Source organism: Gaeumannomyces tritici (genome assembly GCF_000145635.1).
Source record: "Gaeumannomyces tritici R3-111a-1 unplaced genomic scaffold supercont2.1, whole genome shotgun sequence".
Lineage (NCBI taxonomy): Eukaryota > Fungi > Ascomycota > Sordariomycetes > Magnaporthales > Magnaporthaceae > Gaeumannomyces > Gaeumannomyces tritici.
This window is the reverse complement of record NW_008804545.1, coordinates 3,824,471-3,852,258: the sequence shown is the minus strand read 5'-3', so window position 1 is coordinate 3,852,258 and position 27,788 is coordinate 3,824,471. Positions and strand designations below refer to the sequence as shown.

General features: G+C 57.9%; 7 protein-coding genes and 1 non-coding gene across 8 annotated transcripts; 6 read left to right on the top strand and 2 right to left on the bottom strand.

Annotated features, from left to right (window-relative positions):
* The first annotated feature begins 356 nt into the window (after positions 1–356).
* Positions 357–3,940, top strand: GGTG_01202 (epsin-1). Its single transcript, XM_009218963.1, has 4 exons — positions 357–1,475; positions 1,557–1,626; positions 1,704–1,924; positions 1,986–3,940. The coding sequence occupies exons 1-4, from the start codon at positions 1,403–1,405 to the stop codon at positions 3,377–3,379; spliced, it is 1,758 nt and encodes a 585-aa protein (XP_009217227.1). The 5' UTR covers positions 357–1,402; the 3' UTR covers positions 3,380–3,940.
* A 1,393-nt stretch (positions 3,941–5,333) lies between these two features.
* Positions 5,334–11,666, top strand: GGTG_01201 (hypothetical protein; the record flags this gene model as incomplete). Its single annotated transcript, XM_009218962.1, has 4 exons — positions 5,334–5,436; positions 5,591–5,695; positions 5,776–9,500; positions 9,726–11,666. 4 exons carry the CDS (start codon positions 5,334–5,336, stop codon positions 11,664–11,666), a joined length of 5,874 nt encoding a protein of 1,957 aa, XP_009217226.1.
* Positions 11,667–12,754: 1,088 nt separating this feature from the next.
* GGTG_01200 (hypothetical protein) lies at positions 12,755–13,718 on the top strand (the record flags this gene model as incomplete). Its single annotated transcript, XM_009218961.1, has 2 exons — positions 12,755–12,776; positions 12,877–13,718. The coding sequence occupies 2 exons, from the start codon at positions 12,755–12,757 to the stop codon at positions 13,716–13,718; spliced, it is 864 nt and encodes a 287-aa protein (XP_009217225.1).
* Positions 13,719–15,077: 1,359 nt separating this feature from the next.
* On the bottom strand, positions 15,078–16,211 carry GGTG_01199 (hypothetical protein; the record flags this gene model as incomplete). The annotated part of the gene is made up of 3 exons (XM_009218960.1): positions 15,078–15,240; positions 15,318–16,030; positions 16,173–16,211. 3 exons carry the CDS (start codon positions 16,209–16,211, stop codon positions 15,078–15,080), a joined length of 915 nt encoding a protein of 304 aa, XP_009217224.1.
* Positions 16,212–16,560: 349 nt separating this feature from the next.
* GGTG_20011 lies at positions 16,561–16,657 on the bottom strand. Its single transcript has one exon. It is a non-coding gene; the product is annotated as a tRNA-Gly (tRNA).
* A 222-nt stretch (positions 16,658–16,879) lies between these two features.
* GGTG_01198 (rhamnolipids biosynthesis 3-oxoacyl-[acyl-carrier-protein] reductase) lies at positions 16,880–18,605 on the top strand. Its single transcript, XM_009218959.1, has 4 exons — positions 16,880–17,084; positions 17,222–17,329; positions 17,427–17,985; positions 18,105–18,605. The coding sequence occupies exons 2-4, from the start codon at positions 17,242–17,244 to the stop codon at positions 18,364–18,366; spliced, it is 909 nt and encodes a 302-aa protein (XP_009217223.1). The 5' UTR covers positions 16,880–17,084; positions 17,222–17,241; the 3' UTR covers positions 18,367–18,605.
* GGTG_01197 (mitochondrial 2-oxoglutarate/malate carrier protein) lies at positions 18,439–22,295 on the top strand. The gene is made up of 3 exons (XM_009218958.1): positions 18,439–20,666; positions 20,832–21,593; positions 21,743–22,295. Exons 1-3 carry the CDS (start codon positions 20,197–20,199, stop codon positions 21,789–21,791), a joined length of 1,281 nt encoding a protein of 426 aa, XP_009217222.1. The 5' UTR covers positions 18,439–20,196; the 3' UTR covers positions 21,792–22,295.
* A 269-nt stretch (positions 22,296–22,564) lies between these two features.
* Positions 22,565–27,676, top strand: GGTG_01196 (PAB-dependent poly(A)-specific ribonuclease subunit PAN2). Its single transcript, XM_009218957.1, has 12 exons — positions 22,565–22,879; positions 23,026–23,139; positions 23,283–23,467; positions 23,571–23,697; positions 23,859–24,448; positions 24,519–24,944; positions 25,026–25,276; positions 25,344–25,483; positions 25,568–25,672; positions 25,735–26,134; positions 26,309–26,522; positions 26,609–27,676. The coding sequence occupies exons 1-12, from the start codon at positions 22,859–22,861 to the stop codon at positions 27,444–27,446; spliced, it is 3,411 nt and encodes a 1,136-aa protein (XP_009217221.1). The 5' UTR covers positions 22,565–22,858; the 3' UTR covers positions 27,447–27,676.
* The last annotated feature ends 112 nt before the right edge of the window (positions 27,677–27,788 follow it).

The following is a 27,788-nucleotide window of genomic DNA, read 5'->3' as shown; positions in this document are numbered from 1 at the left end:
GAAGTGACTTTAATGATGAGATGGTTCCCCGGTTGGTGGTCAACGTTCTCATTTTCAATTGGAAGTTCTCAAGCCAATGCGATGATGTATTCTTTGATGGTCATGATTCCTTGGCGATGCCCACACTGTAGAGTTATTTGACCAAAGACAAAGGGGGCCCCCTGAGATTTCCCTGCGGAAGCCGAGGTAGGCACAGCACACGCCGCATACGGCATACGTCATGCTACTCTGGCCCACGATCTACGAGAGCTGGAGCTGTCGCATCAATACACCGCCACGTGCGCCTATGCGTAAAATCACCGTGTTTTTTTTCTGCAATAGGACCCTGTTGCTTGGCTCACAGCGGACGCGGACGAAGCCACGCAGGGGACTCGTCATGTCAAAAGTGCCCGCCACTCTATCTCGTCAGCACCCAAAGATACTAGGCTGGAGACTGATGGAATCAATGCGGCGGAGTGAGCAGGACGGGCAGGACGAGAGGCCAACGTGCATTCAGGCACATAGCAGTCGACGCATAGGTCGAGGTGCCTGCTTGGTGTTTTGTAGACCGGGCTGAAACAGACACTCTGGCCAAAGGTAGGTAGGTACCTATGTCTAGGTACCTACTGCGTACCATAGCTTTTATACCTGACTGGTCCAAGTCGAGAAACAGAGGGAGAAGGAAAAAAAAGGCACTCGACTGGTCGGCGGAACCGCTTGGTGCAGGCACGTTGTAAGCCAAGGCACAGCCAAATACCCTGGCGGCCTCTGTCTCGAGGAGTGGCCGCGACTCGTCGAATTGAAGCAACCCACCCCCCTCACACTGCTCCCAGCCTCCGCGACCGACCGACCGACAGACCAACTCTCGCCAAAAAGCTGCTGCGGAAACAAAACCCCCTAGCGCGGCGACATTGGGCTGGTCTTTTAGCAAGCGCGCGCATTTGTTTGTAACGAGAGCCGTTGGGCACGCTCTCATTTCCGCACGGTAAATTACACGCAGCATCCACTGCCACCACCGCATCACAACGACGGCCCCATCGATCCGGCCGCCCAGCACGAGATTCCAAGAACGAGGCCCAGCAAGGAACCACTCGAGGACGCCTGTCAAATTGTTAATTGGCGCCTCCCTTCCCAGGTGGCTGGCTTTTAGCGATAAGATTACCTGCCGCCTCACGCTGTGCTGCTCAGCCCGCTCGCCCGGCTGCACGTCTGATCCAAGACTTGGGGTCTGGTACCGCCACGACACGCCGACACACCTGACCCGACGTTACTTATCCCCGTCTCCGATCTGCTGAGCTACCGCCGCGCCAGCGCCCAGTACATCCTGCGGCCGGTCCACCGTATTTCCAATCTGCTCTCCGCGGACCCCCGTTTCCTCCTCTAGATCCATCGCGTCGTCGCGTCGCCGCAGCCAATTGTCAAGATGTCGCGGGTAATGAGGAGCGTCAAAAATGTTACCAAGGGGTACTCCAATGTGCAGGTCAAAGTGCGCGAAGGTATGACAGCCCCCTGTGTTCGGTCGCAAGATGGAGGCTGCTTCGTGGGACAATCAGAGCTGACGACATCACTCTCCGCAGCGACCAGCAACGATCCATGGGGCCCTACCGGGACGCAGATGAGCGAGATCGCTCAGCTCACCTTCAACTCGTACGCTCCGCGAACCCCATCCCCCTCCTTGCCTCCAGGCATTGGCTCCGGCAGACCACTCACAAAACGCGATGCAGGTCGACCGAGTTCTACGAGATTATGGACATGATAGATAAACGCCTGAACGACAAGGGCAAGAACTGGAGACACGTCCTCAAGGCGCTCAAGGTTCTTGACTACTGTCTGCACGAGGGATCCGAGCTTGTCGTCACATGGGGGAAACAGAACATCTACATCATCCGGACGCTGCGCGAGTTCCAGTACGTTGACGAGGACGGGCGAGATGTCGGCCAAAATGGTGAGTCTTAGCAATTCCTCGCGCGCCCTCCGGATGTTTTGGTGGCTAACCGCGCGATCAGTCCGAGTGGCCGCCAAGGAGCTTACTGCCCTGCTGGGTGATGAGGAGAGGCTCCGGGCCGAGCGCAGCGACAGGAGGACATGGAAGTCGCGTGTGACTGGACTTGACGAATACGGGCCACATCAGCAGCAAGAACCTCATCCTGGGCCCTCGCGAGCCCCTCGAGAGCGTCCTGCCCGCCAGACTGACGAGGACGACGCCGAATATCGTCTGGCTTTAGAGGCGAGCAAGTACCAAGAGGAGGAGGACAGGAGGAAACGGGAGAGCCGCCAAACCCACGAGTCAGATGATGACGACCTTGCGAAGGCCATCAAGCTCAGCAAGGAGGAAGAGGAACGCCGCCGTCGCGAGCTGGAGTCGTCCACCAACACCACCTCCATCTTTGATGAGGATCTCATCCAGGTCAACCAACCGCAGCCGACCGGCGCTAACCAGGGATACACCCAGGGGAACGCCGTCGACTTTTTTGCGAACCCCATCGACCAGAACCAGACGCAAGGCCAGCCTACCGGGTACATGGCCAACGCCTACACCGGATTTCAGGCTCAACCCACGGGCTTCCAGCCCCAACCCACCGGGTTCCAGAACGGCTTCCAGAACGGCTTTGGTGCTCAACAGCCCGTCGGCTTCGATCCCTATGGCCAACAAGCGATGCAGCAACAACAGCAGTCTTTCCAACCCCAGCCTACCGGCTTCAACCCCTATGCTCAGCAACAGCAGCAGCAGTTGCAAATGCAACAACAGCCGACGGAATCCTCGCTGCAGTCCGGCAGTAACAATCCATGGGCAACCAATAACAACCAGCAGCAAGCGCTACGCCCGATGCAGACGGGATCCAACAATCCATTCGCGGCGAAGCCACAGCCTTTCAAGGCCCCGCCGATGCCGGCGCTGGGAAGCCTTCCTGAGCAGAAGACACTTTCGACTTTCCAACAACAACCATCCCCATTTCAATCACAACAGCAGACCTCATTCCCCCAGACCTCATTCTCTCCCGCTCCGCAGCAACAGCAGCAGCAACCTCCGCAGAGGGAGCTTAGTGAGCACGAAGCGCGTCTTAACCAGTTGCTTGCTAACGGCGACGGCATGGACACTTTCGGCAATGTGGGTCAGACACGTATTCCCGCTCAGCATACAGCACCGGGGACATTTGTCAACAGCGCCGGGGCCGGCGCCGCGCGCCTCACGACCGATGCCACGGGCAGCAACCCGTTTTTGCGAACGCAATTCACGGGCATGCCCACGCCCTCGTACGGTGGGCAGCACCAGATGCCGGCGGCAACGGGGCCGGCGGGTATGAACAGCGGCTTTGGCGCGCCACAAGCGACCAACAACCCGTTCGCTACGAGGCCACAGCAGCAGCAGACGAACCAGGGTGATCTGATCCAGTTCTAGGAGGATGATCGAGACCCTGGGGGAGAACAGTGCGAGGATGCGAGCAAGGGGGTAAAGGGTGAAGAGGGCAAGAAGGAACTTTAGAAAGATATTTGCATATTCACATATCCACAGTTTTATACGCCATCCGCGTTTTGTCTCGTCGGGATCGAGGGCATGTCAACTTGTCCTCTTGGTGGACGTCATTTTTGTTCTTCAACGTGTCTGGACACAGAAACATCGAGGTTCTGGCGGTCAAGCAGTTGTTGCGATATTGCTGTTTTGGCTGCCGCATTCACCTATGCAAGAAAGATATATCAGGTAGTTGTTTGGCCAGCAGTTTGTAGGGGGCGGAATTCTGAACTAAACTATTTTGGTATGCAGCTGCAGGACGATAGATATTCAGGTACATACATGATCATCTCCATGCGAGCTTGCCTATTCGCTGCTTTCTAGAGGACTTATCGGGCATCATCAATTGTGATCCAGGCCCAGGGATTCGTGCCGTTGGATCTTGTTTCTCACCGGACTTGGATGAGAAGGACTCTGCCAGGATAGAAGCCAGCCTTGAATTAATGTGCGACTGTTTATTTCTATTTATTCCCCTTTATCCTCTTTCCCGTTCTTACCTCTTTCTCCCCAAATTGTCATTGAGCTCGTTTTTGTTCTCTTCCTCCCCTGTTTATTTTGTTCGTCTTCTAGATACTCTATTCAATTCTCCGATTCTTCTCATTGCTCTAAGTGTAATTCTCTTGCCGTTTTTGTTTCTGTTTATGAAGGGGGCTGTCCTATCGCACTCACGTCCAAACCTCGCTCTGAGCAGTTTTCTGGCAAATATCTCCAGATAATCTTCCGCAGGATTTGTCAGGCAGCGTCCCCGTATTGCTCTCGTCTTGCACCGAATTGGGTGGTTGTAGCGAAGGGGGTGGGCACTTGAGACAAGGCAGACTGAGAAATTAGTCATTTTACGGCTGCAGAAGCCAAAAAATCAGGCACCAACGTCACATGATGCCACAAGACACGATTGCTGACAGAGGCCGCCCAAAAAAGCTCCGTGGGTTTTGCGCCGTGCCCGCTTCTGACAATGTATAAAGTTCTCTGATTCCCGCAGTGCTGGCTCGTGACGGAATGTTGGAACTTTCATCCTGTGGACAGTGAACGGGTGTCTGCGTTGGATCCACCAAAAATCTGCTTGCTTGTGCCTGGCTGTCGCGAGATTGTGCTTGACCGTGTACGGATAGAAGCCGGGCAAGCGCACCAACCCAGAAGGCCCCAGGGGCATTGCTCTCCTGCCTCGGGTTTGTGTTTGCTGTGCTTGGGTGCCCAAAGACCTATCGGATTGGAGTGCAGTGGGTCTTCCAGAAGCTAGACTGGTCCGTGCACAACATCTAGGTTTCTGGCCCGCTGGTTGGCTGGCAGTTTTTTGCTCCCCTGGCCCCGTCAACCTGGCAAAGCAACGCGCCCACTCGTCTCGACTGCTCTACTGTCTGGTAGCACTTTGTCCATCTTCCTCCCAGCTCGCGCTGCCCAGGAAGCTCCATCTGGGCACCAACTGACAGTCTGCATAGTTGCACTTCTTTTTGGGGTGTATTCCCATTCATCTCTTTTATTCTTGACTCTTTAATCTCGCGGCGCACTCCCGTTTCCTTTCCATTCTGTGCCATCTTTGCGCTCAGGTGTTCCAGCTTCAGCGGTGCGACCTCAGAAAAAAAAAAACTCCCGACCTCCCAACTTCACGCAACTACAAGAGGCCCGCCCGGCACGCGCTCTTCGCATGGCCCAGCGCACACGCATCTCGCATGCAGAAGTCGGCCGCTAGTATAGCCTGGATCTTATTCCTGACTCTGGCGTCGGTGGTTTGGTTTTGACGCGTCGAGTCGCGCGCTTCAGCTTACAGCCAGCCGCACCTCACATCACCATCACCATCACCTCAAGGCTCTGGCCTTTGCGCCGCCGCGTCTGATCGTCGCCCACCATGTCGTTCGGCACCGGCGGCTTCGGCTTCGGCCAGGCCAACCAGCCCCAGCAGCAGTCGACGGGCTTTGGAGGCTTCGGCACCAACACGAACACCACGTCAGGTACGTCTTTTCTCTGCTGTCCCCCTGCTTGGCTTGATCATCCCCAATGCCCTGTCAAAACCCTCTGTATTTCTACGCGTCCCATCACCTGTGGCAAGGCGTGTCCTTGCTATCCTGGCATTCACGCCGCTGACCAAGCTCCCGTCCTCTCCAGCCTTTGGTCAGGCCACTCCCTCGGCTTTTGGAACTCCCGCCAACAACACGACTGGTGGTGGACTTTTCGGTGGTGGCGGCACTTCTGGTGGGTTTGGAAGCACAGGCATGTTCTGCCTTGTCTTGCTATCTCTCGCGCCCCCCATATGTGTCAGCGCATGGCTAACACAAACTCTTCTGTTGCAGGCGGCGGCGGTTTCGGATCCACGAACACCGGCGGGTTCGGCGCAAAACCCGCATTCGGCGCAGCTACGACGACCGCCGGTGGTCTCTTCGGCAGCTCAACGACGACTACTGCCGGACCTTCCGCTTTTGGAGGCTTCGGCTCAAATACCAACACCGCCAACACTGGCTCGAGTGCTTTTGGAGGCGGTAGCTCTCTATTTGGCGCATCCAAGCCCACAACCGGCTTTGGCTCAGGGACCACGGGCGCCACGACCGGCACATCGCTCTTCGGCTCAGGGGCCAACACCGGCGGCGGCGGCTTTGGGAGTGCTGCTGGGGGAGGCTTTGGTGCGAGTAACAATCCCGGTATCGGCACTAACGTTGGCGACCCACCTGGCACAAACGTCGTTACCTTCCAGCCGACGATTGAGAAAGAGGCCAACAGCGCCACCCAACAGAACTCATTCCAGAACGTGCTCTTCATGGAGCCGTACAAGAAGTTCTCTGCCGAGGAATTGCGACTAGCTGATTACACCCAAGGTCGACGCTATGGCAATGCTTCTGGCGGAGGTGCCTTCGGTGTGAACTCGAGCTTTGGATCTGGAGGATTCGGCGCCAACAACAATACCGCAACGGGGTTCGGTGCTACGGCTACCACGAGCACAACGACAGGCGGCCTCTCAAGCGGCCTCTTCGGAGGCACTGCTACGGGCCAACAAGCCACAAGCGGAACCGGAGGGTTTATCCAGGCAGGGAGCACCACAGGCGGGTTCGGTAGCACCGGCGGTGGATTGTTCGGTGCAGCCAAGCCGGCCACGACTGGTCTCTTCGGCAGCACCGCGGCCTCGCAACCCGCTCAGACAGGTGGGCTGTTTGGCGGTGCTGCAACGGGAGGCGGCGGCTTTGGCTCTGCTGGAACGACTGGCAGTGCATTCGGCTCCTCTACCACCGGCGGAGGCTTGTTCGGGTCTAGCAACCCTGCCGCCGCCACCGCATCCAAACCTCCAGGGTTTAGTTTCGGCACCGGCGCGGCTACAGGCACCACGGGTGGCTTCGGTAGCGCTGCAACTACCGGTGCTTTCGGTAACGGTGCAGCAACCACTGGCGGTGGCCTATTCGGCAACAATGCCCAGCAACAGCCCCAGCAGCAACAACAAACCGGCGGTCTCTTCGGACAGCAGCAACAGCCGGCCAACACTGGCAGTGCATTCGGAGGTGGAGGTTTTGGCCAGCAGGCTCAGCAGGGAACATCCTCTCTTTTCGGTGCCGCCACACAAAAGCCTGGAGGCGGCCTCTTCGGCGGGGCGGCCCCTGCCACGACGACTACGGGTGGTGGTTTGTTCGGATCGGCTCCTGCAAACGCTGCTACCCCCTTTGGTGGCAATCAGACGAACCAGGCAGGCGGCGGCCTCTTTGGCGCAAAACCTGCTGGGTCTGGCGGGCTATTTGGGGGCTCGACGACCGCACAGCCTGCGGCTACCGGAGGTGGCCTGTTCGGTGGAAGTCTTGGCTCTAACATTCAGGCCCAGCAACAACAACCGGCACAGGCCGGTGGCCTGTTTGGAGGCCTGGGCCAGGGTGCTCAGGCGAAGCCGTCCATGTTCGGCACTACCCAGGGCACCGGAGGCGGTCTTTTTGGTGCCCAAAACCAGCAGCCTCAGCAGGGCAGTCTGTTCGGCTCAACACAGCAACTGCCTATCCAGGGCGGCTCGCTATTCGGAGCTTCGCAGAACCAGTCCGCACCTCAGTCGCTCACCACGAGCCTGGCTGATATGTCGGCTTTCGGTACCGGCTCTCTCTTTGCAGGCGTGGGCGGCAACGATGTGCAGAACCCCGGTCCTTTGGCGACGCCACTTTCATCGGCCAAGAAGCAACCTGCGAGAGCATCGATCCTGCCCATTTACAAGCTCTCCAAGCCCCAGACACCTAAGCGGGGCTTTGGATTCTCGTACAGCACCTACGGCTCACCGTCCACACCCTCGAGTGCTAACAGCACCCCGGGTGGTTTCGGACAGAGTATTCTGGCCGGCAGCCTCGGGCGTAGTCTGAACAAGAGCATCTCGACTAGTAATCTGCGGCGGTCGTTCAACGCGGAGGATAGCATTCTTGCACCCGGTGCCTTCTCAGCTAGCACTGGACCTAAGAGCTATGGCAACAATGGGAGCATCAAGCGGCTGGTTATCAATCGGGACATCCGAAGCGAGCTTTTCAGCACGCCCAACAAGGATCGCTCAACTCCCGAGGTCGGCAGCGCTCGCAAGACCAAGCGTGTGAGTTTTGATACATCGACTGCCGCCACCATCGAGGATGGCACCCACTCTCCACCGGATGACTCCGCGTCTTCCTCCAGCCGTGCTCAGGACCTCGGCTATCTCCGACCAGCCACCCGTGGCACCAATGGCGTCAACGGCTCGTCTAGATCGGTCGCCTCCGATGGTACTCCGGAGATGGAACAGGTCAAGGGCAACGAGCTTGCCATCGTTCATGAAGAAGGGTCTCCTCACTCGGCGTCTCGCTCTGTCGACAACGGTAGCGACGCGGAAGCTGGTGACTATTGGATGCACCCGTCCAAGGAGGAAATTCACAACATGAACAGAATGCAGCGCCAGAACGTCACAGACTTCACGGTTGGTCGTAAGAACATCGGTAACGTGAGGTTCAGGGTTCCCGTGGATCTCAGCAACATCGATATCGACGAGATTTTCGAGGGCCTTGTTGTCTTGCATCCCCGATCGTGCACCGTCTACCCAAACCCCGCCAAGAAGCCCGCAATGGGCAAGGGCCTGAATGTCCCTGCCGAGATCACTCTAGAACAATCCTGGCCCCGCGGTCGGGATAAGGCTGGCAGCCGCGGGCTCAGCAAGCACGTTGAGCGTCTGAAGCGAATTCCGGACACGGGCTTCGTGAGCTACAACCCCGAGACTGGCGTTTGGGTTTTCACCGTTGAGCACTTTACCACATACGGTCTCGACGACGATGACGATGACGAGGAGACTGAGCTCGACGCTGCTGCTCCTCAGCAGCCTCTGGCACCCAAGCCCATTTTGGCCCAGCCTCAACATTCAGACAGCCGACCCTACGATGCCCACTACGACGAGAGCCTGGAGAACAGGCGCGCTCGACGCATCGTTCCCGGCGCCTTCGATCCTGCTGCTGAGGCCATGGACGAGGAGGAAACGCCAGAATATCGTGGCAATGTACGACCTCCTTCGCCGAATGAATCTTCTGAGTCCGAACGCGGAGACCACGCGGCTGACATTGCCCAAGAACTGTCAGATCTCGATATGGGCGTCGAGGGGGAGGAAGACTCGCCCGATATTCTGGCGACCCAGGATCGCCTGCAGCACTCGCTTCATTTGACGCCGGCGGTGCAGCCTCCGGGTGTTCCCGCCAGCATCGTGAGGGCCAGGATGCGGGCCATCAAGGAGTCGACAGCCCCAGAGAGATTCGAGGTCACTGGGGGAGATGACTGGATGCACATCCTTAAGAAGTCTGTGAACGCAGGTCGGCCCCGCGACAGGGCTGCTCTGCATAGCCTTAATGAGGCCCCGGTGAACAGCATTGGTGGATCGCGAAACAAGGAGAAGCCAAGCAACCGGCGAACCGAGCCTGATGGGCGAGGGTTCGCAACCAGCATCGACCTGATGAACTCGTTATTTGGCAAGGACAAGTCTGCCGTTGCTTCTGAAGAAGGTCCGGCGTCCGGCATGGACGCCTTTAACCGGCCGGCCAAACCCTTCATCAAGGTTGGTGAAAGCGCCGTCCCACCGCATCCTCATCTCATCTTCGCCTAACCGTCGCGCATGTTTACCATCCTGCCCATATCTCATTTTTCCCTTCTCATACCTGTCATTTCCATGTCATTCTTTACATGTAGCACCATCGTTTTAATGAGTACACCATGAAAAATCGAACAAAAAACAATCAAACAATCAATTTCACACATGCTAAGTTCTTCTTTTGCTTTCCAGTGGCCGTACCAGAAGCAGCATCAACGAGATTCGACCGATGCCACGAAAATGAACCCTCGCGAGCGCCAGTTTCACCTCTCCTTCAAGCCGCGGTGGGGTCCCGGCAACGCTCTTCTTGTCGTCAAACCCAGGGGCTCGTTCCAAGGTCCCGATCGAGGGGGCGTGGGACAAGCTGGCACTGGCATTGCCACGCGCTCACAAGAGCTGTGGAAGATTCAAGCATTTCCTCTCCCCAGCGCTACGACTTATTGGTCAATTCGGGAGAGTGGCATAGACCAAGCGCCGAGCCAGCCCAGTTTGGATGCCCTCCCCGCCGGCCCCCCTGAATCTGGAGCGGTGCGCTCGTTTTCGGACGTGGTCATGGCCGGCAAGGCCGTGTCGCAATCATCGCCGGTAAAGGTGTATGAGCAGTCGGTGTGGGAGCTGGCAAGCATTCTTTTTGACCCCATCGCCCAAGGCAGCGACGAGAAGAGGATTCGCAGACAGAAGCTATCCGCCTTCTGGAGAAATCTTGTTTTCCCCAAGACTTCCAGGGCCATCGACAATGCTTGGTCAGCAGATAGGAAGGCAGTCGCCTGCCTCACCGGGCATCAGGTTATAGAAGCCTCTCGGTATCTCAAGGACGCGAAGCATTACAAACTCGCCACACTTGTTCCTCTCATTGGCACTAGCGACTGGGCTAAGAAGGATATGGCCGAACAGCTTCAGGATTGGCAGCATGGGGATGTTTTAGCCGAGATGGAGACGACGGTACGGATCATCTACTGTCTTCTCGCCAGTGAGGTGACTGTCTGCAAAGGCAAGACAGGTGCGGGCAGCGAGAATCGCCTCGAAACTATCGTCCTCTCGGAACACCTAGGTCTCAACTGGCAACAGTCGTTTGGCCTCAGGCTATGGTACGGCATCTCGTCCGACGATGACATTGCCGCGGCTGTGGCGGAATACGAACACGACATGGAACAAGGGCTGACGCCCCGTCCTGTCCCTTGGTATCAAGAAGGTGCTGCATATGGCGACAAGGAAAACGCTACCGCGGCCCAGGACATAATGTGGGGTCTTCTGAAGCTGTACTCAGGACGGGCCAGCTTAGAAGAAGTGCTGCAGCCCGAGAACTGGCACCCTTCGCCCCTGGACTATTCTCTCTGCTGGCAGCTTGCCCATCTCCTCTCGGACTCTGGAAAGGAGCCATTGCCGCACCAGTCTCAGTCCACGGTCGACTCTCTGGCGTTATCATACACGGCCCAGCTGACGAGCGATAGGAGCTGGCTTCCCGCTGTCCAGCTCTCGGCAAGAGACAGGGGCGATATGCAAGCTTACGAGGTCACTTCATTTATCCACGACTTGGACTGCAGGGCAAAGCTACTAGACAAGGCCTCTGTCGAGGACGCGGCGAGGCGTGTGCTTGTGTATCGGAACATGGCCAAGGCTTGGGAGCTTCCTTTCCTGGCGGTGAAGCAGGGACGAGTCAGACACGAAGCAGACGCCAAAGAGTCTCGGCGCGATGCGGCTGGGTATGCTCTTGTGCACCGCTATCTCGGCAGCCAAGTCAACTGCTTGGATCCGATCAACATTCAAATCCCAACCGCGGAGTTAGTGTATCTGAAGTATGCGGGACAGCACCATGAGATGGAGAAGGTGGTGGTGAGGAAGCTGGATGCCCTCAAAATCCTGGTTTCGCCCCCCGCACAGGACCTGCCGGGCTTCATCAAGTGGATGCGCAACCGACCGGTCAAGGACGGGCTGAGCGAGGTCGCGGCGTTGGCCGAGAGGGTGGCGAAAGGCGAGCGACTGTCACACTTTGACACGCCTTTTGACTACGACGGGTACCTGGGGATGCTCAAGAAGAAGCGGGAAGAGGCGGACGAGAAGGACGTGCTGATGCTGGCGGCAATTTCGACGCTGAGCAAATGGGTTGAGGCGCAGCGCCTGGCTGGATACTGAGGTGTATGTGCGGGCGCCGTCATTCGCGCATCGTGTGAGAGAGACGGGGAGGGGCGGACCATGTGGGCTAGAGGCTATATCGAGTGGTGTGAAGGGGGCAGAGCGGGAGGAAAAAGCGAGCTCTGCACGTTGTCTGTATAACGATCGAGTTACTCTCCTAGACTAGGTAGATAGATAGGTACGGCTGCGCAGTCGGTTGCGAACAACTATCGCGAGCTGTCTTAATGCATGTTAAAAGCTGTATGTCATTGCTTCATGAGCTCCGTCATTTACTAGGAGAAAGTTTGCCCTTTTTCACCTGCGTAGGCCGTGAGGCGTAACCTCGGATTTAGATAGGTAATCGCGGAATAAAAAGCGTTGCTCCCGCGCGACGGGTGTTACAAGGGCCAGATGAACACGTCCCTTTGATGTCTCGGCGAGTACGCTTCATACGTGTGTGGTTGACAACCCATGTACTGGAGAATGGCATGGATATAAACAGTAACCCAGGTTGTGGTGGCTTTCCCTGTGTGCTTTCTACGGGTATCGTGGTATGCTCCCATGGACCCATGCTTTCCGCTGCCGTCTAGATAACCATCCCTTGCCGAAAAAAAAGGAGTGAAAAAAAAAAAGATCCCAACGCCAGGCCTGAAATCACTTGCGCCATATAGACTCGTACACTCAACAAGGGCTTCCCTTGTTTCCCGTCTGTATCTTAAGCGCCACTTCCAAAGCGTGTGCACAATTCCACATATCCGTTCCCAGGATATCTCTTGAGCCCGTCAACACAAGGAGGTGGTGAAGAGTGCAGTGGATGGGGACGCATGGTTCGTATCTTCGACTACCGTGAGGCCCCACCTTCTTTCATTTTGCCCTTGCGGTTGCTCGTCATGAGTTTGAGTTGCAGCTGAAAGAAGCCTTTGGGAGTTTTTGGGTTCTGGGCCCCGTTGGCGCGGGGGTCGATCTTCTGTCGGCAGATGGGGCAGACCGACTTGTTTAAGTTTGCATGGAGAGCGCCGTGCAGGCACTCACCACAGAAGAGATGGCCTGGATGACAGTCGGGGAGGTTAGCAGAGGGAACCGGGCGAGTCCGACCAAGAGGAGCTCAAATGTATGACAGAATACTCGAGTGTAAGGGGGAGCGCCAATTTACCACAGTGTGTGACGGTCAAGTTGGTCATATCGTCCATGCAAATCGAGCACTGCATGTTACTCAGCTTGACCTGGTTAGCCGACTTCGGCTTGGGCGGAGGAGGCGGGACGTCGTCGTCCACTAGGTCAATGATATCGGCGAGCTCGTCTTCCTCCTTCAGCCGCGGGCCCTTTTGCGAGCCGGCCTTCGCCTGCCGTTCGATATCGTCCAGGTCTGCTGCGCCTTCCTCGAAGGGGTCGGAGAAGGCGTCCGAGTCGATCGGTATCGGGTTGGGGCGCTGTCTGTTGGCGGGCTGTTGTTGGGTGGTCGTCGTCCGTTGGCGTTTGAGTGCGCGGGCTGCTGGCTGGGCCGCGGCGGCGGCAGGTCGCGACGACGATGACGACGCCCCCGCCAAGGACGAGGCCGCGGCGGCGGCAGCGGCGCGCTTGCGGGTCACGACGGGCATGGCTGCGGTGGAGGGGTCGACGGGAGTAGGTGTTTGGCTCCCCGCGCGTTCCCTCTTGACGTCAAGACGAGAGCCGGAGCGGTCGCTGGGGCTGGAGGGGCTGCTGTTCCGGGGGCGTCGGCTCGAGCGCGGGCGTGGCGAGGGACTGGTGTCGGCAAGACTCGAAAGTAGCCTCTCGAGCCTCGTTTGCTGCTCTAGACCCTGCCTCGGCGGCATTAAAGGTGGTGCGGCTGGTAAAGGTGGTAGCCTGGAAGGGAAGGAAGGATCGGCGAAGCTGAAGCTGGGCGGCGAGTGCAGCTGCGGGCTCGGTCGGGCGGCGAGCAGGCCCGCAAAGCCGGTTGGTGGGGGAGGCGAGGAGAAGATGGGCCCGGCGGCGTGCAGGAACAGATGCGAGGTGACGGGCGACGGGCCGAGCGAAGGCTGTGGTAGTGGCAGAGGAAATGCGGGCACGTGGAGGAGAGGGTGCCTGGCCTGAGGCTGACGGTGCTGCGGGGCTAAAGCAGCTGCGCTTGGGGTCGTCGTGGCTGGCGGAGACGCCAGGTCCAAGTCTGTGAAGTCCAAGGCGCCCGAATATGGTGAGAACAGCCAGGGAGAGTCGGAGAGGCGAGGGAGGGTCGCGAAATGCACGGGGGCAGGCGCGGGGGCTAGGGTCGGGTCGGGGTCGATTGGCAGGCTGGAGGTGGATGTGGTTTGCGTCGTGGTTGAAGTTGCGATGGTGGTGCGCTGATGTCGAAGCCCAGGGCGGGTTTGCTCGCTGTCTGCTGGGACCGTGCCTGGGGCAGAGAGTCAGGGTGTCAGGGTCGTGTGAGCGTCGCAGGCACGCACGGAGGACCTCGAGGCTAAGAACGTTCAATAGGGAGGGGAAAAGGCAAAGGAGAAAGGGGGAAAAGGGACTCGAAATCCAAAACACCAACATCGAGGGGGGGAAAGAGAAAGGAAACTGGTGTAAAAAGAAGAAAAACATACCGCCATCAATCTGCCCAAGATCTGCCATCGCGATGCAGAGTGGGTGTGTGCCTCCTGACCTCTATCTTTGGTGTGCGCGCGCTGAAGTTGGGAGTGGAATAGGAGGAAGGAATAAAAACAGGAGCAAGAATAAAAGCAGGAATAGGAGCAACAATAGGAGCAAGAACAGGGGAACGAATGGAACAAGAATAAGAGTGAAAACGGGAGCAAACTCTGGGGAGGGATGCAGACTGCAGGGTGCTGGTTGGGGTGCCTCCCATTGATGAATGAATGGCGTTTTGGCTGAGCTGGGGCCGCGATCGTATTTTATTTCATTGATTTTAGCCCCCCCCTCAGTTTAACCCCAATAACAATACCATTACTCGTCTACAAGGGGTCATTTTTATCTTCTTTGTCTTTTTTCTTACCAAGCATAAACCTAGGTAGTTTCCCATGTTACTGTCTCCCGACCTCAAGCGCGACCGACGGCGATTGCGGCGTTTGACTCGGTTTTTCTTTTGGCTGACACACAATCGATAGATAGCCGGCACGGCACCTACTGACGGCACGTCAAAGGATGGGAGCTGGCCAGACGCATCCGGGCTGGCCTTGTGGTGTCATTAGGTAACGCCAGCTCGAGTCACATTGGACGACACTCGCCCGGTATTTCGCATTTTTATCCAGCGGCACGGTTGCTGTCAACCGAAGTGCTGTGCTGTCATCATCCATCGTCCCGTCAGTGGTGTTGGTTCCGTCCGGTTGGATTGACACCACTTCATCACTGGGTACCTCTACTGGTACCTCTACTTTCCACATCAATGATTATTCTCGAGTCCTCGAGTCGGTTACGTGGTTACCTACGCCTGGCCATGTGCTCCTTTCTGCACTCTTAACCGTCCCGCCTCCCGCCTCCTGCCTCCGCCTTGCCCATCTCGACGTCGCGTTCCAGAGGAGGCAGCCCCTGCGCGAGCCTGGCCTGGATGCGACGCGCCTGCTTGACGGGATCGCCGCCCTTTGCAAAGATGTGGTCAATGTCCTCGAGGCGCAGGTTGCTCGTCTCGGGGAAGAAGAAGTAGAACATGGGCACGAACGGGCCTCGAGCGGGAGGATCTCGGGCACTTAGACCCACGGCACGCTGTTCATGCTCATGCCGAAGAAGAGCATGTACAGGAAGAGGAAGGCGACCGAAGCCGAGTTGAAGGCCTGGCCGCGCCCCGTTTCTTCTCCCTGGGGCGCCTGGGAGAGTAGGGCGGAGATGAGCAGCATACAAATGCCGAACGCCAGCAAGCCGGCCATCATGGTCTTGCGCCGCCCCATCCGGTCGAGCGCGAGGGTGGGGAGTAGGGACCCGATGGGGAACATGAGGTTGATGCAGCCGCCCAGGATCTGGCTCTGCTGCACCGACATGCCGACGTTGATCTCGAGGACCGAGGGGATGTAGCAGACGACGAGGTTGATGCCGCCGAGCTGGTTGGCAAACTGCGCCAGCCACGCTAGCAGAACGCGCCGCCCGTCGTCGTGCCGCAGGATGTTGAAGAAGCTCTTGGTCCTGAGCGAGCTCCGCTCGAGCTCGATGGCCCGGATGATGGCCGTCTTCTCGGCCACGATCAGCCCGTCCTCGGGGGCGCGGTCGTAGACGGCGCGGAGGACCCCGACGGCCTCGGCCTCGCGCCCGTGGTTGAACAGCCACCGGGGCGACTCGGGAAGGGCGAAGACGAGGATGCAACCTGGTATCACCACATCCGCTGGGTAAGCCACAAGTGCTTCCATGAAGAGTGGGGAAAAGGCGGGAACCCCGGGTCCCTGACCGCGGTATAGGTACGGCCTATGCAAAGTGGTGTACTTGGACATAAGAGGCAATCCAATCCTAGAAATAAAGAATAGAGCTGCCCCTGGGTGGAGTCACTGTTAACGCCATTGGACCACGATGCCGCCGGATAATGTCAACATCACTACGAACTTGTCGGAGCCCCCAGGTCTGTACCTTGAAGCGAGCTAGATTTTTTTGCTTTCGGTCAGCCATGTTGAAGGAACACGTATAGTGTACTCACTAGCCTCCATAGGGTTGTAAGTTGCCCAAGGATGGCGAGAGAAATGTCGTCTATGACCAAAAATTTCGCCCACATGTATAGATATGCAATACGAGACATCCCTGGCCAGAACCAAAACCCCGACAGAACCCCGACCACTACCGAACGTGGTACAACGTCAACCGGCACCCCGGGGATTGCCTGCATGAATCTTGCCCTCTATTGAACGGAGCGGAGAGCAAAGAAAAGAGTCAAGTGAACCGACAATTAGGAAGGGGAGTAAAAGGAGATTCACGTGAATTAAAAAAATATACCGAGACAAAAAAAAAAGCGATCAAAGCTTACAGGAACCGGGACTCGAACCCGGATCGGAAGCACTATCCGTTTTCAGGCCACTGAAAGTGGGAAGCCTCCATGCTAGCCCTTACACCATTCCTGTGTGTCTGAACTCTGACGGGGCTTTTGGGTGCGTGGCCGTGGTCATATGTGTGTGTGTGTGTGTGTGCGTCGCGCCTACGGTGGGATGACATGCTCGAGAGCGGAGGCCCATGTGGGCGCCGTCGGATGCACGGCAATCCGGCGGGCGGGAGAGGAGAGCGGCAATCAATGTGGGGTACGGTACTCGTGTAGTTAAGCTGGAAGTGAGTCAATCACTTGGGACGTCTAGGGAGTCACCAGCCGGGGGAGGTTGTAGATCTTGGGATACATGTATTTCTACTTGGCTACATGGACGTAGGTAGGCTCTGGACGTGCATTGTGCATCACAGAACAGACCTTACTGCACCTTTCGTCCTTCAAGCTACGTGCTCCTAGTCGCAGGGCTCTGCACAAAATTACCACCTATTCATGTAACTTCCCAGAGAGAGGTACGTTCTAGACTCGCCCTTTACAGTCCATGGCGTATTGGACTTGGCACTTGGGGTTTGGCAGCCAGTTGCCCAAGTTCTGCATGTCTTGGGCGCCACGAAAGGCGACAAATGCTAATATTTCAATGTAACCCAAGACCCCATTATACAGCTCGTCATGTCAACTAGTGCAGCTCCTGCTCCCCAAGGGACCGGGGTCTTCTCGACCTCGGGGCTCGTGGCTCTGGTGACGGGAGGAGGCACAGGTAGGTCGCGGTCGACGATCCCTTGCGTGCACACAGCCCGAGCCCAAAAGGATGCAATACAGGATCCATCTCTAAATCGGTCTTCCTGTACCCTCAGGTATCGGCCTCATGATGGCTCGGGCCCTGGCCGAAGCCGGAGCCTACCGGGTGTACATCTCGGGCCGCCGCACAGAGGTGCTACAGGCAGCCGCCGAGTCCATCGGACTGCCGGGCGTGGTGGTGCCTCTGGCGTGCGACGTTACGTCGGCCGAGTCGCTCGGCGCGGCTGCGCAGGCGGTCGAGAAGGACGTCGGGTTCCTGAACCTGCTCGTGTGCAACTCCGGGGTCGGCGGGCCGCCCTCGGTGCCGCAGCTCACGGCCGAGACGACGCTGGAGGAGTGGAGGGACGCACAGCTCACCGTCGACCCGGCCGAATTCGACCGGACCTTTGAGGTCAACTGCCGGGCCGTCTGGTACACCTCCATGGCGTTCCTCAAGCTGCTGGACGCGGGCAACAAGAAGGGGAACGTCTCGCAGTCGTCACAGATCGTCGTCACAAGCTCTGTCGCGGCATTCAACAAGAAAGCCCCTGGCGGCTGGGCGTACGGCATGTCCAAGGCGGCTGTGACCCACGCAGTCAAGCAGCTGTCCGTGCTTCTTCCCCAGTGGGGCATCCGGTAGGTTTAGCCAGCCCCTAAGCCCTGCCCTATCTGGCAATCCATGCTTGGCGTTTCTGGCGGGTGGCTTAGCCTGAGCTTACACAGTACCTGGCTTACCGGGTCCCCCTTCACCACAGCGTCAATTGCATTGCGCCGGGCCTCTTCCCCAGCGAGATGTCGGCCCCTATCGTACAGAAGGCAACGCGGACGGCGGGCTGGGACGAGAGCAAGCCGATACCCATTGGGCGCGACTCGGTGCCCCTGGGAAGGATGGGCAACAGCGACGAGATGGCCGGCACGATCCTGTATCTGGCCTCGAGGGCCGGCGCGTACTGCAACGGGAACATCATGCTGGTTGACGGAGGCCGGCTGAGCACCATGCCTTCGACCGGGTACTGACCGCCTACGGACAAAGTGGCGGCGGCCTTGGTCGCGGATGGGGCAGGCTCAACTAGCGGCTGCGAGGTTCGGGATGTTGTGGTCCTTTGGGTTTGTGCTGGAGCCCTTGTGCGATGGCGTCAATTTGTTGAGAAACTCAACTACGGACGGGAGCCTTATCGAGAGATAACAATTGGAAAAAGTCATCCCCACACAAACACTGCTTTTTACTGTGTATCTGCAGATTGCAGCCTGGCGCATTTCGATCCTCTTCACCTGGGTTCAGGTTGGTATTCGCAGATGCCTGTGGACGTCATTGATCTCGCGTCCACGGGACGCATTCCCCTGCAATACAGTCTTACGGCCAAACCTGGACGACACAGCGGCCCCCGCCCTCTGCCAGCTCGGCTCGGGACGGTCGGGCGGACGGATTGGTGGCTCTAGTTCGGTCGCTCGTGGGCCTCGATGAAGTGCCAGTAGTCCGAATTTCTCCGTATCGGCATCCGCGTCCCTGCGAGGTACCTGGTACATGGTCTCTACCACCAACCCAAGTACCTACCTACTATACAAAACCGGCCTCGCATTGACCAGGGACGACGGCTTTGACGCTTGTGCCCGCTTGCTTCTCGGAATCTTACAGCTGATACGCCACCACGCTTGTGGTCGTGTTAATGGCTGTTTACCTAGGCACTGCATGTGGCTTGGCCGAGGCAATTTGCTTGATATTCATCCACCTGCCCACCTGCCGATACCCTTTTCTCGCGAGGCGCCGGGCTTGGCCTCGGTCCTGACATGATGGATGCCGACGTGCAGGCCGACGACCACCTGTGGACGACTCGGCGAACTTTCTTGACGACAAGCCCGTCGCAAATCATGGGGACCCATGCGTTTTGCGCCATTCGACAGGGGACGAATGACGCAGGCCGCGTCGTAGCCAGATGGGTCTGGATCCACGGGCGCGGCTGTGAACAGACGCGGGACAAGGGAGATTCCGGGCAGCCAGCGCAGGAGAAGAGAGCCTTTTCACCCTATCTTTCGACAGGTGCCGCACGCAGGGCCCGACCAAGGTTTACCACATGGGGCACCGCAGGGACCAACCGTTGGCCCTGGGTCATCGGGTCGAACCGGTTGGGGGTTGGGGGCTCTTTATTCAACGGCGCCCCGGGAGCCTTGGGGAGCCACAAAACCTGGCTTGGGCATGGCCGATCGATATGCCGTCCGCTCATTGACTCCGATGCTGGCCGTATCCCAACAGAACCAGGCGGTCGTCGGAGAGCAGACAAATGGGCTGGCAGAAATACCCCCGACATCAAAAGCTGGCCTGCGCCCACCTCGGAGTATCTCCGACCCAGTAGAATACCTGCCCATTGATAGACCCATGGCCACACCTACCCTCAGCTTGTCGCCCACCTTGCCCATCCCCCAGAGTATCTGCCTAGGACTTTATATCCCTGTGGTTATCTGCTGGTCCCAAGTATAATTTTATAATTTACCTGGTTATTTCGCCTGGTAGTCGGGACAAGCAGCAGGCGCATCAGGTCCGTACCAATTGGCTGGCTACCAACCTACCTACCTCCTCCTTACCCTGGTGGCTCCCACCAAACAAATCAAGAGGTAGGTCGGCCCCGATGTGACATCGCCCCAGACAATGGCACCACCAGCCGCCCAAAAGTGCCAGGTACCTGCCTCAGCTCCATTGATGTGCCGCACCTTGGTACCTCCAATCCAGCAGCTCCAAGGAAGGGAGCTTCCAGTTGCGGGGTAATGGGCGGCAACACCTGGTTCGTCCGACCACAATGGAAGGAGGCTTGTGACGCCAGCGCAAACCCGCGTGCCATGCATGGATGATGGATGGCCTGGAAGGCGCAAACACCCCCCTTCCGCGCCTGGAAAGCACAATCGCTTTGGGCGAATGGGCACGCGCGCGCGGGGATGTGCCTGCGGAACCGGCCATCCATTCACCCGTCCATCCGTCACACGCCGGCTGGCCTCCATGGTACCCGACGTTTGTTTAACAGGACTTGGCTAACCGCGTTTGTTCCCATCTCGTCCGTCCCAAGCAGCGCTCTCCCGTCTCCCGTCTCTCGTCTCCTCAACCCCTCTCCCGTCCCAGGCCCTCGCCACGCCGCAACCGCACTTCTGCCGGACGGAATGTCGAACACACTCAAACAGGCCACCGAAGCAGCAAGAACATCGCCAGTCATGGGTACGACTGACGCCGCCCGCAATGATTTCCTGCACACCCCGTTCATGCGCGCCGCCCTGCCCTTCATCAATGGAGGCCTGAGCGGAATGGTGGCCACGACGGTGATCCAGCCCGTGTAAGTCGGTCGTCTGTTCTGCCCCACCCGCCGCGCTGCGAGACTGCGCCGTTGATAGTCTACCTACCTACCTGCCGTCGCCGTGCTTGTCAAACTGTAAATCGAGGCGCAAGCACTCGGGAGGCAGACGCAATGGCTGACTTCGCCACTCCCTGCCCCAACCAGCGACATGGTCAAGGTCCGGCTGCAGCTCGCAGGCGAGGGCATGGCCGGCGGCGCCAAGCCCACCCCCCTCTCGGTCACGCGCGAGATCCTCGCCAGCGGAAAGGCCCTCGACCTCTACACGGGACTGTCGGCCGGCCTCCTTCGGCAAGCCGTCTACACGACCGCCCGCCTCGGCTTCTTCGACACCTTCATGGGCAAGCTCACGGCCCGCGCCAAGGCCAACGGCCAATCCATCGGGTTCAAGGAGCGCGCAGCCGCTGGGCTGACGGCTGGCGGCATCGCTGCCATGATTGGCAACCCGGCCGACCTGGCCCTCATCCGCATGCAGAGCGATGGCCTGAAGCCCGTGGACCAACGCAAGAACTACAGGTCCGTCGTGGACGCCCTGTCTCGCATTGCGCGCGGCGAGGGCGTCGCCGCGCTCTGGTCGGGCGCCGCGCCCACGGTTGTCCGGGCCATGGCGCTCAACTTTGGCCAGCTCGCCTTCTTCAGCGAGGCCAAGGCACAGCTCAAGGAACGCACCGAGATGAGCGCCCGGGCACAGACGCTGAGCGCCAGTGCCGTCGCCGGCTTCTTTGCCTCCTTCTTCTCTCTGCCGTTTGACTTTGCCAAGACTCGCCTGCAGAAGCAGCAGCGCGGTCCAGACGGCAAGCTGCCTTACAGCAGCATGGTCGACTGCTTCACAAAGGTGGCCAAGCAGGAGGGCCCTCTGCGCTTCTACCGTGGCTTCTGGACATACTACGTCCGCATCGCGCCACATGCGTAAGTACCTGCCCGGCTGATCCATCTCCGTTCATGTCGTCCACCGGGGAAGTCACCATTTTTCCCCGCGTGCCCGCGTGTTCCAGACATCGAGCATCTTGTCACCCACCGCAGTTTATACCCTGAGTAGATGCTGACTGTGTCTTTAGGATGGTGACCTTGATCGTCGCCGACTACCTCGGTTGGATAACCAAGTAGGAGACAAGCCTGGTCCATCTTTGGTTAGAGTGAGACGACGATTGAGATCCAAGGACACGCGCATAATTCTGCTTTTTTGTCTTTCATCTTTCAGTTTTCCCTGTCGTCTTTTTTTTCCCTTGTCAGGTTTCCTCTCGTACGGTTTCCCCCGGTCCACCCTCGCACTGTTGTATTCTGGTCATGGAGACTTGGCTTCGGTGTCATGATTCTGTTATTTGGAGGCGTTCTTCACTATGCACATTTCTCGCCGACGCCATGGCGACGCGCGACTGGTTTCCCCTTTAGCTGTGTTACCGGCTTGCTTGTTTTGAAATCATGACTTGCGGATTGTTATGTTGTCGATGAAAATTTTGAGCTGGCTCGGGATGGGCCAGGCTGAGGGCAGACTGAGTGAGGACTGGCGAGAGGGCTGATGGGAGGAGACCTGGAGCCTTTGTCGATATGTATAGTATCCAGGTCTGAAGTCAAGGTCGAATGAAACGGAATTACCTCTAGATGCTCGGGCTGGTGTGTTCACGCTTTTGTTGCTAATGGTATCGTCTCACTGCCTTCAGTGTGGCGACCAGTCCAAGGAATAGCAACCTAACCAGCAATTGATACACGGGAGCTTCTGAAGTGCAGTGAGGCATGTGGGTGCGCGCAGCAAGAGACCGCGGCGGGGTTTGATTGAATTGTTTGCGATTCCAATTGAGCCAGCCGGCGAGCCCCCCACTCTAATTTCCCCCGTGATATCCATCCAATGCAACTCCCGAAACGGACAGGGGGGGTTGAAAGTATCCTTGGAATTTGCACCAGGTCTGAACTGACAAACGAAGCTCTGCATCATCCCGCCCGGCATCATCATCCATGCTCCACTGTTAGATCAGGCCGTTGATCATTGGGAACTCCCGCCGCGGCCAAGAAGACTTCTTCTATCGAGTTATCGATCTGCGCCTCCCCCAACATCTCCTGCTCGACCTACTTCCCCGCTTGCCGGCAACCTGACGGCCGTCGCCGCGGGCTTTCGCCCCTCGAGCACGGGTCTTGCTTGTTGCCCTACGATGTGACGACGCCCTGAAGCCTCCAGCATGGACGCGGACTGGGGCGAGGTATGTTCCTCCTCGCCGACGCCGTGCTGGCGCTCAGCAGCCGCCTCGACGTCTCGTCCGTGGACTGCGCCGTGGCCTTGTCGGGCCCTGCCCCAGTCAATTGATGCTGTTGAGCTGACACTCCCCCTCGTCGGACTGCCACGCAGGTTACTCGCTTCCACTTCCAGCAGCAGCGGGCGGACAGCTTTCTCCATTCGACGATACCGACCGCAATCGCCTTCGATACCGGTGCCGAGCTGCTATGGGTTGGTCAAGACTTTGTACGTGACGCCGCCGCATCCCTGTCCCCGCCGCGCACACGAGCCTTGGCCCCTGCATGCTTTCGTCCGCGTCGCTCTCTTGCGCTCCCGGGGCGTCGTCTGCAACCGCACACCTATCCTAACCAAGCTGTCGGGCACGGTAGGGGAGGGTTGCGTCCTTCTTTCACAATGGCAACAAGGAGATGGAGCGGTATACCGCCTTCAAGGCGAGTCCGCACAACCAGGGGGCGGTGCGCCAGTTTCTCTTCAACGATAGGGGCGTCATCTGCTTGAGCCCCCAGAGCGTCCACATGGCATTGCGGAGAGGCCCGCCATTGTGGCACATCAAGTAGGCCGCTCGCCCTAGCACGCCACGTGGGCCTGGTCGTGGAGACACGAGCCCGAGGCATTGTCAGAGACGAGTTGAAGCTAATGGCGTCTTGTCCTGCAAGTCATGAGGATATGAAAGACTTACGATGTATGTCTTTTACGTCGCGCGGCACGGCCGAGATCCTTGTTGCTGGCTATCAGGACACTATGTTCGTCATCGACGTGAACAAGGGAGACATAACCAAGCAGGTGGGTCACCCGTATATGCGCCTCGCCCGACGCGCCCCCTGTCAGCCCTGTTTGCCCAGCTGCTGTCAGTCTTGGTGGTAGCCGGGCCTCTCCGTGTTGGCTCCGAGAAGAAAACCGGCTTGGACTCTTGACTCACCCTTCTCTTTCGCACTCGCGCATAGGTCCCCGTATCAGAGCATTACAGTATTATGAAGAAGAGCCGGCATATCTGCGCCGCGACTAAGCGTGGCAGCGTCGATATCCTGGATTCAATCAGCTTCAAGGTCACCAAGACGTGGAACACGCAGTCTGCGTACATCAATGACATGGACGTACAGCAAGATTTTATCGTCACTTGCGGTGCGTCCCTCAAGCAGTCGAACTACATGTTCGATCCGTATGTCAACGTCTTCGACCTGAAGAACATGCAGTCCATGGCGCCGATTCCGTTCCCGCCGCTGGCCGCCTTCGTGAGGATGCATCCAAAGATGGTGACGACCGGAATCGTCGTCTCCCAGGCCGGCCAGATGCACGTTGTCGATCTCCTGAATCCTAACACTACCAATGTTAGACAGGCCAACACGACTGCCTATCTCGCTCTGGTCGATATCGCGCCCTCTGGCCAGACGGTTGTCATTGCCGACTCGGACGGGTATCTGCACCTTTGGGCGCCGTCATCCAAGCAGCTTGTTTTCGCCGAGAACATTGCTCAGCTCGAATTCCCCACCGACGAACAGGAAGCTCCGCCTCAAATGGACTGGAGCGTCGAGACGTAGGTTCCCCCATCTCCTTTTGCCGTGTCCGCTACCCGCCGAGTCAGCTTGTGATTGACATTGCCGTAGGCCTCTAAACACGGTGGGACTCACATACTATCGCGAGGAGCTGCTCTCTTCGTGGCCTCAGAATTTCGTGTCGGACGTCGGGGCGCCCCCGGTCATATTCGACCCGAACTATCTCTCTGGCCTCCTCCAAAGCGAGTTCGGCTTGTACGGGAAAAACACCTCGGGGCTTCTTAGGAATCAGCTCCAGGACACCCGATCGGCCGACAGGTCGTCTGGGAGCGTGCAGGCTCCCAAGTTCCTCAGCGAGAAGGCGAGGGAGACGGCTAAGCTGCTGCCGAGACTCTCCAACGGGGACCCGTATCAGGAAGATGCGATCCAAAGCCCCATCAAGACCGAGATCGAGAGCCTCAAGGCCGAGGTGCCCAACATGTATCGCAGTGTCGAGATCAAGTTTAGCAAATTTGGCGTCGACGACTTCGATTTTGGGTGAGTCTGCTTTCTCGCGGTGCATTCAACTGTTAGTGCTGGTTCGTCTTCAGTAGGGGGGTAACTCACACCTCGTCGTAGGTTCTACAACCGCACTCGATATGCGGGCCTGGAGAACCATATCGCCAATTCGTACGCCAACAGTCTCCTGCAGGTCATGCACTTCACCCCCATATTGCGGAATCTCTCCCTTCAGCATGCGGCCACTGCCTGCCTGAGCGAGCAGTGTCTTCTCTGCGAGCTTGGCTTTCTCTTCGACATGCTTGATAAAGCAAAGGGTGCGACGTGTCAGGCAACCAATATGCTGAAGATGCTCACAAGCCATCCCGGCGGTAAGTGCTCCGTATCGGATTTGTTCAAGTCGGAGATTCTTTTACTGACCTCGGCTGCTGTCTCTAGTGGGCAACCTTCATTTGCTGGAAGATGATCCGCATGCCTCGTCTTTGGCTGCCATGATCCAAGGCTTGGCCAGGTTCTTGCTCGATCAGATGTGTCGAGACTACATGAAGACCTCTCCGGAGGTCAACGTGATGGAGCAGGTAAGTCTCATCGTCGTCGGCGATGCGTGGGGAGTGTCGGCGACCGTGCTGCCAGCCTGAACGATAATTGACGTGTTCATGCAGGCCACCGCCACGACTGCTCAAGTCTTGATGAAGTGCATGCATTGCTCCAGCGAAACGGCGCGGTCCAGCTCCAGTTTTGTCAATGACCTGGTCTATCCACAGATGGTGAGTCGTCAGCTGTCCGTCCCCTGGCCTCGACGCATCTCTGACCTGTCGTCTCCGATCAGAATTATATCAGGGGCAGGCCGCCGACTGCGACCTCGTTCTCCGACATCCTTAAGAAGAGTATCGAGCGCGAGCAAACCGCTCGGGGCTGGTGCACCACGTGTCGGGGCTACCAGCCGCTTGCAACCCGCAAGACCATCAAGGCGATCCCCCAAGTGCTGGCCGCCAACGCCAACATCTCGACCGCGGACCAGAAGCGCCTCTGGGCGACCCCCGGCTGGCTTCCAGAGGAGATCGGCGTCATCATCGGCGACGAGCATGTTTATTGCTTCGAGGGCGAGGACCTCAAGCTCCACCTGCAGCGAGCCAAGCACGAGATATACGTGTATTCTTTGATCGGCGTCGTCGTCAATATCGATCGGGGCCCGCCTCACAAGCCGCATCTGATCTCGATGGTCAATGGTGCGTCTCTCTGTGTTCTTTTGATTGCTTGCTGCACTCCTCCCTCCCCAGAACCGATCACTGCCCCTTGCCTTGTGGTATTCAATCTTCGTGTGTCGTATGTCGTATGTCGTATGTCGGTGTCGTCGGTGTCGTCGGTGTCGTCAAATTCGTTTGCTGACGTGTTCCTATCAGTCGCCCACTCTGCACCCGTACCACCCGAGGACAGTCAGTGGCATCTTTTCAACGACTTTCTCGTAAAGCCCGTGTCGTCCAAGGAAGCCTTGACCTTCAATACCACTTGGAAGACACCACTCATAGTACTTTACCAACTGAAGGTTGCAAATAACCAAATCGACTCGACATGGAAGCAGAAGCTCGACATTTCCGTCCTGTACCAGGATCAAAGGTTAGTTCTCCAACGGTCTTCTTTCTCCCGACTGTTGCTACTTCTGCTGTAGTGAGTCCAGAACACTGACCGCCATGACTGCGCAGCCCCGCCTCGGACACCAAGACGTATCAGGTGCTGGATCCTTCCTTCGAGCGCCCTGGTCCGGAAACCATCGTGGCTCTCGACACCGAGTTCGTCGCCGTAAAGCAGCCCGAGATCGAGGTCAATTCGGACGGCGAGAGGGAGACTATTCGGCCCATGATTCACTCCCTTGCTCGAGTTTCGGTCGTCCGCGGCAGTGGTCCCCGTCGTGGCGAGCCGTTCATCGATGACTATATCCTGATCAAGGAGCCCATAGTCGACTATCTGACCATGTACTCTGGTATAACCCCTGGCGATCTGGATCCGCGTCAGTCGAAACACAACCTCGTGTCGCTCAAAGTGGCCTTCAAGAAGCTTTGGGTGCTGCTGAATCTCGGATGCCGGTTCCTGGGGCATGGCTTGCGACAGGACTTCCGGGTAATCAACATTCAGGTTCCCAAGGCTCAGGTGATTGACACCATCAACCTGTTCTACCTCAAGGCTCGGCTGCGGAAGCTGTCCCTGGCCTTTCTCGCGTCTTGTCTGCTCAAGGAGGACATCCAGGTGGACACGCACGACTCGATCGAGGACTCGCGGACGGCTCTAGAGCTGTATCGGAAATATCTGGAGTTCGAGGGTGCCGGATCGCTCGATAGCGTCATCGACGAGATCTACCGTGTCGGCAGGGAGAGCAACTTCAAGCCCATCAGGAAGGATGGCCAAGTGGTTCAGCGGACGCGGACGCCGCCAAACGTCGAGGGCAGGGTCCTTGCCCCTTCCACACCTTCCCAAGTGCCCGTCGGGCAGGGGCAAGTGCCTTCGGGCCCCTTCGGGGGCATCACGACCCTCACGCCTGGCTAGACGCGATGGCCCTCAATTTGACATTTTCTCCCCGATGCCTTCCATCAAATATTTTGGTACCATAGCGTTCCTTACAACTTCCTGATGACGAATCCGTCGCGCATTCATCCATACCACCCGGCGCTGTCGTGGAACGCGTCCAAACGTCCCGAAGTCCCTCCCCCGACCAGCCAAAAATTAACATAAAACCCATTTCGAACAATAAACATTGTGATATGGTCAGAAAGCCCTCGTAGTGCTCATCATCAAACCATTCTCACAATTGTAGTTGACACCGGCGCTGTTGTGTGAATGATGCCGGAAGCCAGAGTCTCGATGGCGACGCTCCGCGAAGCTCCCCCC